We start from the raw sequence: 12,256 nt of genomic DNA on the forward strand, positions 1-12,256 counted from the left end.
GGCGCTGACTAACACTCTCGTGTTTAACTGAACATATGTACACCATAAAATAAACATTGGTGGGGGGGGGGGGGGGCGGCACCGTCACGGTAGCTTAGTTGGCAGAGAGAGCATCGCACTTGTTAATCGAAGGTCGCAGGTACGGTCCCTGTCGGTGGCAAGTTATCTTTTCGCCCTCCTCTTGTTCTTCACATTCACATTACACATATTATACTGGCAACAATCCCAATATATACTTTTTAGGAAAATAAAAAGAGAATTTTTCACAGCGCGGCTCCGCTATAGGGTTTGCGAACACGATGACTCAGTGGAAAGAGTAAACATGATCTTTCAAGGTCAGGGACCCGCGTGTTGTCAAAAGGCGAAGAAGGGGTAATCGGCTCGTTTCGTTATTGCCGCTGTCGTTTGCGTGCGCGTGCGTGTACGCGCGTGTGCCACGCAAATTCTAATGTTGTCGGTATAGCGGTGGGGCTTGGGCACAGGATGCGTTGGTCTACGCGCACCTGTTCGAGCCAAATGATGGACGTTTGCGGAAGACGTTGCTTCGCGGCGAACGGTACAACGTTGCGGCAACGAACATGTCGTTGCCAATATGGCAGCCGGTCTGGCGCGGCCGCCCACGTAAACGTACGATTTACCCACAGAATAGGTCGGCAAACTCACTCACGTGTTGACTCACTCGGATTCACATCAGCCCGCGAGTCCGGTTGAGTAATGTTTTGGTTAGTCTGAGTCCGAGTGGCGCAAAATATATTTATTGTGTGAGTCTGAGTGAGTTCCACCTTTTATTGCCGACCTATAGCACCCGTAAATACAGATAATAATGAGAACTATCTCACAATGGCGCCAAGGAAAGTATAGGGGATGTTATTACAAGTAATTGTGGTCTAAATGTGGAAAAAGTCGACGAAAAGATAACTTGCTGTTAGCAGTCACTGAACCTGCGCTCTCCGAATCACGCGTTTGATGCTCTACCAATTGAGCTACAGCGGCGGTCATCCCCTTTAAGGATATGTATGTATATATGTGCATTTAAACGTCAAAGTGTCAACGACGTACAAACTGTATAATGGTCTGCGCTAGGAAGTTGTGATTGCCAAGCTTCGAGTGCAGCTGTAAACTGCTGAATTATATTCATATAGGCGGGAATAATAATATTTAAAAATGATTTAGGTTTAACATCCCAAGGCGACGATATGATTATGAGAGATTCTGTAGTGGAGAGGAACTCCAGAAATTTTGACCACCTGTGTTTTTTTTTTTTTTTAACGTGCACCTTAACTTGAGTACACGGTCTTCAAGCATTAACGTGGCCGCCGTGGCTGGGATCCCATCCCGCGACCTTCGCGTCAACAGTGGAACACTATAACCACTATACACCACCGGGGTGTGGCACATAGACGTGAAGAAAGTGCATTCATTGCTGTATCTTTTCCTCCTCTGCAGAAACGTATCAATTATACCGTCGGAAAGAACGTTTCTCACTCTAATCCTACTTAACCACTTATGCAATGGATACTTTCAGTTGGTTGCTTTCAAAAGTTCAGTTCTGCTGCGGCTGTTTCTACGCAGAACGGGCTGGTCGTTGCATTAACCATAGATTATTGTAACGCAATTTTCACCAACCGGATGCTCACCTTTTACTTTTTCTTTTCATTGAGTCGGGTGCACGCCAAAATTCGATAAATGCAAAGTTTTGTGGTGGAATACGAATCAATAAACACGTCACGGTATATCGATAACAGTGGTGGCGCGGGCGTGAGTCAACCGTCAATGAACACTTGCATATGATAGAAATCAAATGTCTTAATAGCTATCGTAATAGTGTCAGGGGAGGGGGGTCAGGGCACCCCGCCCTCCAAGCCGGCAACCATCTATCTGATGATTACACCTATATATATATATATATATATATATATATATATATATATATATATATATATATATATATATATATATATATATATATATATATATATATATATATATATATATATATATATATATGATCCTTCCTTTAAGGATCTTTAACCGCGTTCGGCCTCTGATCTGTCGGTCAATATATGTATCATCGGCACACTCGAAGTGAGGCGATGATACACTCTTGACACACCGTGCTCGAGCAGGCCAATGTCGCGGGGGCGCTTACGTTATCGCCTCACGTAGGCTCGCGTGCAGCCTACGCGTCAACGCTACACGCCTCGTGTGTTGTTTGCCCTCTGGCGTCGGCAGTCGTGTAAAATGACACGCAACTCGCTGGCGCGTCACAGCTCGAGGTGCAATATCTGTGTTTGCTCTGCCCGACTCGTGACGTCTACTGGGTGCCGCCGGCGTCGTCTTCTGAAACTCGAAACTGACCCGAGGAGAGCTGCGCCGTTCGTCCCTTTAAGTATACACTCTGCGGCAACTTTTCGCAGCAGCACAGAGGCAGGTATACAGAACCGATGAACATGCTTGGTACCGTGCCAAAAAAATAGTGCTTAAGTTCACTCCTAATTTTTTTCTCACTTGCCTTGCTGAAATTGTTACTGCTTTTTCTTTATTGTGGGACTCTAACATTTGCTGGCTGTTTTAGGTAAAATACAGTCATCGTTCACTTTGCAGGAATGCCTTCGTTTTCTTCATTTCTCAGCCAGCAACACCTTTTCAGTGCTCGCGTTTTCCAAATTAAACAAGGCGTGCATGACGTAGTGGATCAGTGTGCGGTCGCAAAAGCGCTGTTTAGTTATGGAAGAAAAATATACCCCCAATATGACACTAGATTGTACAGTGTACTATTGAAATCTTTGTCCCATTAACATTGTGAGTATAGTCAGTGAGTCTAGTGAGTGAGTGTGTGAGTATAGTGAGTATAGTTTTCTAAACGCGTTAAAGTTGCGAGCGAGAAAAACTGACTTCGCAAGCTTTACCACTTATACGCAACAGCAGCAATGTGTGAGAGCCCCGCCTCCGTAGCGTTCTCTCGTCGACTGCCCCCTTAAGTTGTCAACAGGTATAGATAGCCGTAGCGCCTTGAATCCTTTCTTAACGAGTTCAAGAAAATGAAAAAAAAAGAACAAAGTGGTGCGGCTTCCTTTTCCCACTGCTCGATCTTACAAACGTGTCGCTTGGTGTTTTTTTTTTTTTCAGTGCTGATAAAGAAAAGTGGTGGCTTCCGCTCGCCTCCTCTTCTCCGTCTAATTTTACGCTACTTGTCGTTCTGTCGCCGCCACGTCAGACTGATATAAGAGGATATTGCGCACACCTTTGAGTCGCCAAACCTCCGCGTTGCTGATAAGAACTCTCGGAGTTTCCATACATGGCCGTATTACACAGCCCCCCCCCTTTTTTTTTTTTCGTTCTTCATATAACCGCCCACGTTCTACTCTGAACGCATAGAAAAAAGATGCTACCCTTAGAACCTCACCTGTCAGCAAAGAGAGTTGGTGGTGCGCGAGAAGCGAGTCAGACGGGCAAAACCTTTGATTCTATTCCGTGTTAGTTGCACACGTGCGTTGACAGTTTCGGTGCGACAGCCATGCGACTGTGTTTCCAAATAGAGATTGAGGAGCGATCGTGGCGCGCGAGTGAACTTTGCTCGTGTGTTCGGCACCGTGGTGAACCGGTGATGCCTGCGCTGACATTCCCCGACGCCAACCGCTGGTCCAAGAAAGCGGCGAGGTATTGGTCATCCTTTTTTTGTTCTACTCTTCTCGCTCTCCCTTTTTCTCTTTTTTGGTGTTATGATATTTAACCGCTGCTTACGCGTGAGAAGGAAACAACTTCGAGTGATGCCGTACTACATAGGATTCCTTGGGATTGTTTTTCAGGCGCGAAGCACCTTAGCGTTTCGACTTGTCGGTGTTTCTAGTCGTCACGGTGTGCCATGCGGCGGTGTGCCATGCCGGTAGTCATGCGGTTCATCGTAAAGATGACTTCACGTGATGACGTCATTCTATCATGGCATCATGACGACACATGGTCGACAAAAATTTGTGATGCATCATTAAATGATCATGACGTGGCGAAGCACCTTAGTGTACCTGCCGGTCGGCTTCTGACGTAAAGGCGTGTCATGTCGCGGTCCATCATGGACGGCATGATAGACAATCGCTCACTCCTCACTGTCACTCACCGTCACTCACTCATTCACAATAACTCACTGTATCTCACTCATTCTGATGGGAGCGGAAATGTTGTAGTCCCGTGTGCTCAGATTTGGGTGCATGTTAAAGAACCCCAGGTGGTCGAAATTTCCGGAGCCCTCCACTACGGGGTCTCTCATAATCATACGATGGTTTTGGGACGTTGAACCCAACATGTCATATCAACTGCATCTCGCTCACTGTACCTCGCTCACTGTCGCTCACTCAGTCCCATGCGATTGATGTATACATATATATGCAGGCGATGTGTAGTGGGGACAGAGATGCGCATAACAGCGTGCGTTGTCACATCGTCGCCTCGCTGCTAAAGAACGAGGTCGACGCTCGCCATTATAGTTCACTATAGTCGCCATCATAGTCGTCAGCCGCGGTGATCGCTCGCGCCTCGCTTGCGGTTCGGCGTCACAGCGTGTTTGTGACGAGTGCGTACGCGGACCAAGAACGTTTCGTCGCGTCTGCCGAGGCCTCCATTGGTGTCGCGCATGGCACACCGGTTGTGCGGCGCTTAGGTATGGGGAGGCTGAGAGGAGCCTGATGTAAACGTTAGACTGAAAATGCTAATGGATTTCTATTGACTATTTACTCTGTGCGCTAGAGCTCTATACTCGTCGATTCCGACATCGTAGGTTCTTGTTTTGAAGAGAAAATGTAGGTCGAAGTTCCGCTTTATATTCGCGCCCAAATTTCGTTGCCCGCGTGCCAGTGTGATGTTACGGCAAGACATCACACTGTTATCATTAATGATAATTCTTGGGAGTTTTACATCCCAGAATCGCGATATGATTACGAGGAACGCCGTAGTGGGTGGTTCCACGAAGTTTAAGCCATGTGATGTTCTTTGACGTGTCACTAAATTTGAGTACGTGGCCCTCTGGCATTTCGCCGCCATCGAAATGCGGACGCCGCAGCCGGGATTTGACGTCACCACGCCAGTGTTTCACAATTTATAGTCAACATCGGGAGAGGAAATGTTAACGATACCATGAGAACGCACTTCCTTATAAAAAGCAAGGGAGAAAGGGGGCCTCAATACCCGTCCATTGACACCGAGACCTTCTCGTTCGAGGTATAACGCCGGCCTGCGCAGCTCTCACCACAACGACCAGCTTTCGGCTTCCCAGCGAGCCCCGCAAGGTGGCGAAGAGGCTCCCCGCTTAGGCTCAGCCAGCTAAACTGCTGGTTTCAATAAAAGTGCATTCCTCCTCCTCTTGGCCGCTCTCGTGCCATCTCTTCTCTTTCGAGAAATCGCCATGCCTACGTGACCCCCGAAAATACTCTCGACGCGCGCCGGCACCGATTTCGCAACACCTTACACGCTCCCCGACCAAGTGACCTTCGCGCGAATGTAGTCCCCTCGTTCCTGTAAGGCTGACCTGAGGCGAGACGATGCATATGGCAGGAGCCATTCGCGATTTCGTCTCCTCCTTCGTCGTGACGTCATCGTCATGGGACGTCACTCCGCAGAGTTGCTCGTGTTTCATTTCCTTATCTCTGCATCCGTCTCCCTCGTATATCTCCGTCACCCCCCTCGAACTTCTCGAGAAAGCGTCGGGCCCCTGCCTCGTTGCTTCCTGCATCTCGCAATTCGTACACTCTTCTTTTCTCCCTCGTAGAGCTATTTTATTTCCCCCGCAGGAGAGCAGACGTTCCTGTGCCGCACGTCCACCGGACTTCACACTGCACGATGGTCGAGACGACGCCCTATAGTGTCACCTCCCTTCGTCCTCTTGTCGCGCAGTTTTAAGCACGGAGCTCTTTAGGGGCTCAGGTTATCGTAGCTTGACGTAGCGCAGGCAAAACCACATATGACGTCGCCATTTGAGCGCACGCTTTCACCAAAGAGAAGCCTTCTTCCTCTTGTCCTTCGTGAGCCTTGGGGAGGATAGAACCAAATAGAAAAAATGGAAAAGAAAAAAAAGCAGAAAGGCTGCCCAGCTCCGCACTTTAATTAGTCTTGACACCACTAGTTCAAACTGCCTCAACTTTTTTTTCCGTTGTTAAGTTGTGTACCAATAAGCCTGTTTTTTGCCGCTAGTCCAGGGTGGCCCTCGTTTCTGTCGGGACATAGCGACGTCCCACTCTCTTCTTTGTCCCGGTTCTCAGCGCCAGCAAGCAAGCAAGTGAATGAAATCATGCACCACAGTTTCCCTCTATCCCGCGATGGTATCTCGACTGTCAGGTTTTGTAGGCGTCTCTCCCTCAAAGACTCGAGCGCCTCGCTCTTCCCCTTTCTTGTTAGTGTCGCTCTCTCGCACATACACACACTAGCGCAAGTCTTGCGAAGCACTCAGAAGTGGGTCTGTGTGACAGTCTGACAAGGAGAGCGTGACCTGTTGTCAGTGGCGTAGGCGTCTGTGAAGACGACTGAGGGGGAACAAAAATTAAGCCATCTTCGCCCTACTGGTGCCAAGCCTGAAGGTAGTGCGGACCTGGGCAGCCTTCTTTCTCTTCGGCTTTCTCTTTGGTTTTTCCTATCTTTCGTTCTCTTTTCCAGTTTTTTTTTCTATTTATAATTTCAATTTTCCTGCCTGTATTTTTCTTATCTCTCTCTAGTTCTCTATTGTTCTTGTTTCAATTTTAATACGAGGTTTTTGTTGTCGTGTTTCCCTAGCCATAGCATTAATGTCTTCACCTAACATCATCATCAAGGCGCTCGAAGAGCAAGAGGAAAAAGACTTCTTTTTGGCGCGAGCGCGTGGTTCACATGCTGCATATGGCTCTGCTGTCTGGTTTTGCCGTTGCGTCAGGCGATGGCGACAACATACGATCACAGCATGCTACAGCCGGGCCCACTAAAGTGCCCCGCGCTTACAAAAGGATATAAAGAAACGTTCTAACGTTCTAGAGTCCGCCTTATTTGCTTTGCCTACCGCTACAATATCCGCAGCGTAGCGCCACATCTGCTGTTGTGGCCACATTCGGTGACGCCACATCCGTACAGCCTCCGTCTCGATTCTCTTTCCTTTCCTTCTCGCCAAAAAAGTGGCCTTCCTCCTGTCTGCTTCTATCGACTCTGTGTTTGTTTTTCTTGATTTATTTTTGACGTCATTTCCGTAACGAAAATACGTCACTCAAATCTTGCTTGATCCGGCGTAAAACACATCAGTGTTAAGAAAAGCACGCTGACAAATGTTCTAGAGCCTGCATCCTTTGCTTTGCCGGCCGCCACAGTGTTCGCAGCGTAGTGTTATCAAGAACTGCTGCTGTTGACACATCCGGGGCACCGCTACGCACAGCCTGCGTCTCGGAAGCTCCTATTCTTTTCCCTTCTCTCGACGCCAAAAGACTGCTCTTCTTTATGTCGGCTTCTCTCGGGCTGTGTGCGTGCGTGCGTGCGTGTGTGTGTGTGTGTGTGTGTGTGTGTGTGTGTGTGTGTGTGTGTGTGTGCGTGCGTGCGTGTGTGTGTGCGTGCGTGCGGTATTTTTGGCTTTTGTTGCGTGTGCTTAGCAGTGGTTAGGACGAGACAACGACGCTGCGGTCTGTGTTGTTTCGCGTGACCGACCCTCGTGTGGCAAAGATAACACGCATCGGGTGTGAGGGTCTCACGGGTCGTTCTTTTTTTTTGCTCAAGGCGATCGTTCCCCAATAACTCGTTTTGTTGTTGGTTCAACTATCGATACCGGAAATGTGCGAGACAGCGTTAGTGGGAGGGCGTTTCGACATTTCTCGTGAGTACGCAGGTGGTAAAAAAAGTCACAGTAATAACGGCACGAACTAGGGAGTTCGGTGCAGTGAGCTAACGAAATACTGAGAGATATCACGGAGCAGTGACTTCCTGTATTACGTTATCAACGGCCTTCTGGTGTTCGCGCTTCGTCTGGTCGGTTTCTTTTCAGGCTCCGTCTCGCTGATTCCACGTAGTGCTGACGAGAATAGGGCTTGTGGGAGTCAGCCTGAAACGGGAATCCCGCTACGTTCTTCAAAGAAAGCTCAGCCATTGAACGTTATCAGTTCGTACGCAGTAAAGCGTCGATTCATGCGCGTTTTCTAAAGAAAGAATAAAGAAAAGAAAGAACGAAAAGAAAGAAAAACTGCGGCGGAGCGAAGCATGGGAAGGAATTTTCAGTTCCACTAACGTGAAATCAGTGGAGGGGTGAAGCATGCAGTCGGTGTCGGAATGCATTGATCCTGAGCTGCTTCTTCTCTACTTACCCGGTTTCAGTTCCCTATGGCATGTAGGGAAGGGTGCTTCTGCTCTTCTTATGTGATTCTTAAAGAGAAGAGAAAAATGAGCCCTGTAACTGTCTGCATCAGAGTGCGACACCTCAACAGTAGCTGACGAGTGATAGGGATAAGGAGGGATTAAAAGGATAGGATTGAAAGGTCAATACATAAGGAGAGGAAGGAGAAAGAGAGGCGCAGGAACAGCGAATGACGGAAGTAAAGAGGAGATAGGAAAGATGGACGCGGTCGCAGGAGTCTGAGGACGCGGCACCACTCGGCGAGAGCTCTTGTCGGCATCAGGAGATGGCGTAGAGGGAGCACAGTCGGCCAGAGCGGCGCTGTCGTCGGAGATCGCGGGGGCACAACTGGTCGGCACGAAATCCAGCGAGCGAGTTCTCCACGAACTTCGTCGGCTATTTGTTGGGTTAACTGTTGACTTAATCTTTAGTGGACAGGTGGCGAGTACAGTGGGATTTACTGAATTTTCGTGGCGCAGACAGGTGGCGAGTACAGTGGGATTTACTGAATTTTCGTGGCGCATACCCGTTTTTACTATGGACCGTGACTGCATGGCGCAGCGTGACATTAGACCACGACAACTCGAAACACAAAGGTGCTTCACCAGGTCATGATCACGCAATGATTTCGTCGCAAATTTTCCCCATCTTTTGTCGTCATGATATGCCACGTATGGATGACGTCCTCATGGGGATTTAACCTAATGACGAACAGTGACTTCGTGACACACTGTGACGACAGGAGACGCCGACGAGCCTAGCCTCTAAGGTGCTTCGCACCTATAAGCTACCACGCACAGCTTTTGAAAGAGCTATTTCGTTCTGTTTCTTCATTTTCATCGTTGGTTCTGGTGACTATTTCACTGTACAGCATAGCGTAAGTGTACTGAAGCAGGGAAGGCAGTCTTGTACGCAAAAAAATTTCTGCAGTTTTTGACATCAAGTAAGCCGTTCTTCGGAAGATGCTAAGGACGTCGAAAGTATACTTTCTTACGTGCGAATGGAAGTTCGCGCAAGAAAACACGCACAAGAAATTAAGAAGGGCACAGACAGGCGCACCTTTTGTCTGTGCCCCCCCCCCCTTTTTTTTTGCGCAAAACTCTATTCACAATGCAGTACTAACTCGCCCAACGCTCTGTTCTTCGATGCGTCGTGCGTGGGTGTCAGAGGTGCCACGCTTGCTTTTGACTGACTTTGGTTTTGAAACGCATGAAGCTTACTTATTTTTCCAAAACTTGTTTTCATGTCTCCGCAAGGTTTCCCGACTTCGAGAGACTAAACAATTACGCGCAGCCAAGTTTCGCTAAACTTCCAGCCTGCAAGTCCTTACAATTTTTCTGCCTGCTGGTCGTTCCATAGCGCGCCTACTCTTGTTTTGTATTTGTTTCGTTTTGCGTCACGAGTCACTTTGTATGCCGCGTGTAATCTAGTTTACGCCGTTTATCGCAACTTTCGCCCTCAGGTAATCCCATTCAATGCTAACAAAATCACTGCACTTCGCGCTGATGTCGTTTTGTCTGGTGGTGGCGGGAACCATAGAGTTCCCTACGCTTATCTATAGAGGGAGAACTGGTGCTGTGGACGGTTGTACACAATAGAATACTGGGATGTGATTCGGACTTGGCTCGGATCGGCATTGTTCGCGAAGAGCCCGAACTATTCGAAGACGCATCTGACTTCAACTTGTTTTTTGCGTCAAAATGGTTGATTCCTCAGTTAAGAAGCACAGAGTCAGCTTTTCTTTTATTGAAATAGAAAGTAAACGAAGGAGTTGTCACCGTTACTTGGCGACAGCTGCCGCTTTCCCCTTGATTGTTACAAATAAAGAAAAAGAAAACAAAATAGCATGTATACGTATATACAGTCCTACATAGGTGAGTGCAAGAGTTCTCATACGGACAGAACAAACACTCAGCTGCCACGCTCGCCTTTAAGTATTGTGGGCTCAGTAGTGGTCACAAATCTTCGCACAGAAGCGCACAGAATCGCACAGAAACGAAATTTATTCAGCTATGAAAACTTCTGCGTCGATGTACAATTTTACGAAGCATAAAAAGCAACGAGAGGCTGCTAAACTTGGGAAGGAGACGACAAGGCCAGCGTTCACTGTGCCACTGTTTTTCGTCTCGCTACTTTCATCCGCCGTACAGTTATGCCGTAAGTGTGAGTTGACTCTTATTCTGGGGTACAATACGCGCGACTGAAATACTCTCACAAAAGTTCTGTTATGGAGAAGCTTTAAGCACAGTCGCATCCGCCTTTCAGGCGAAGCCTCGCTCGACACCAGCCAAGACAAGCCTCGCGGACACACGGGTCTCGCTTGCTGGATTTCGGGCCGATCGGTCGGGCGCTCGCGCGCTCCGCGCGCTTGCGATCTCCCGCGTCAGCGTGGCTCTGGCCGACTGGACTCGCCCTACGTCATCTCCTGCCGCCGACGACCTTCCACCTCCGACGACAGTGCAGCTCTGACTTACTGGACTTGTTCTACGCCATCCACCGACGCCGAAAGGAGCTCTCGCAGGTGCGCCCCGTCCTCGGACTCCAGTGACCGTGCTCCATCTTTCCTATCTCTTCTATCCCCTCGGTCTGTCCTCGCTCGCTGTGGCTTACGACGATCTGTGCGTCCCCCCCTTCCTTTGCTCGCTCTCTCCTTTCTCTTTCCTCTCTTCGCTCAAGTCTATTATCCCCCATTCCCCTTCCCATGTGAACCACTGCTGAGGTGTCGCACTTAGCTGCAGACAGTTGCGGGGTTCACTTTTCTTTTCTTTTCCAATTTTAAGAACCACTTCCCCCGGACACACACATACCGTTTTTCCAATTGCGGCAATGGCACTACTTAAGAAATTCGTATAGATGGTGGCGCCAGATTTCTCTCGATAGGTAGTGTTGGGAACGATGCTGTGACCGGAACTAACCGGCTTGGTGCCGCCGAACACAGGTCAGTTGCAACTCTCGGTGCGTAGCGCACTTAACAATGTGATCTGAACTCAGCTCGGCGTTGAAGTGGGTGTGTCGTTCACGCGTCGACGCTGTTCGCCAGACGTCGAACACTTCGCAACTTCGACGTCAGCACTGTGACGTCGAGACATCGGTGACGCTGCCCGGCCTGGCCGGTGCTAACAAGGTTTCGAAAATCGATGCGGGGCGCACGCACGAGATATTTTCGTGGTAGCTGACCTTCCGCCTGTGTTTTTGTTAGAAAACGTAGATACGTTTCTCGTTTCAGTGAATCGCTAATTGCCACCACAAGCACTTGCTATAGTGAGGTTCTTGACCCAGCGTCGAAAGCGGTCTTTGGCAGTGCCCCTACTTGCGCTTACGCAAACCAAATGAAATTAAATCAAATCATTATTCCCGCCGTGTATCTTAAAGATGGAGGACAACGGGTAAAAAGCTATCTATGACGGCTACCCAACCTAATGCAATGAGTCTGACCAACATTTAAGAAAAAACGCTCAATTAACAAGCGAAAAACATATTGTTAGTGCCGAATAAAAGTAATACACATTAGCCTGAACAAAAAAAGCACACAGAAATACAAAAATACAATGCCGGAAGGTATGAAATCAATTTTCTTCCACAGACATCGATGGTGGGGTTCGCTGAGGTACAATCTAACAAATCAAAACTTAACTGAATATGGTTTAACAGAGATGGTAAATTAGTAATACAAAAGCACTATGCCAGTGCTCAAAATGGGTGCAACGGCATTGCAATGCTCTTTGCGTCTTGTTTTATAATAGCGCTCACTTGCTTGCGAACGCGCTAGGGTATCTAAACTATGCATGTTGTTTCTCACGTCATATTTAAACATAGAACTCAACCGATAAAGTGTATTTTATGTATGTTCAATTTCGCGTTTTCTCACATAAAAGTGATTTATGGGTTTATACGTTTCAAAATCAGGCTATGATTATGAGGGCTGATTGA

At 48.2% G+C, this 12,256-nt stretch overlaps 1 protein-coding gene across 8 annotated transcripts in view; it reads left to right on the forward strand.

The window, feature by feature from the left end:
- The window catches only part of dnc (phosphodiesterase dunce), a 626,001-nt gene that overhangs the window by 550,199 nt on the left and 63,546 nt on the right, over positions 1–12,256 (forward strand). Inside the window, exon 1 of one of the 8 annotated variants that reach the window (XM_075874920.1) lies at positions 3,400–3,660. The exons of the other annotated variants lie outside the window; for them this stretch is intronic. Within the exon in view, the coding sequence (XP_075731035.1) occupies positions 3,518–3,660 (143 nt within the window). The 5' untranslated portion in view covers positions 3,400–3,517. Of the gene's footprint in view, positions 1–3,399; positions 3,661–12,256 lie in introns of those variants that run through there. 8 annotated transcript variants of the gene reach the window in all.

The sequence above is a fragment of the Rhipicephalus microplus genome, chromosome 10 (genome assembly GCF_043290135.1).
Source record: "Rhipicephalus microplus isolate Deutch F79 chromosome 10, USDA_Rmic, whole genome shotgun sequence".
NCBI lineage: Eukaryota > Metazoa > Arthropoda > Arachnida > Ixodida > Ixodidae > Rhipicephalus > Rhipicephalus microplus.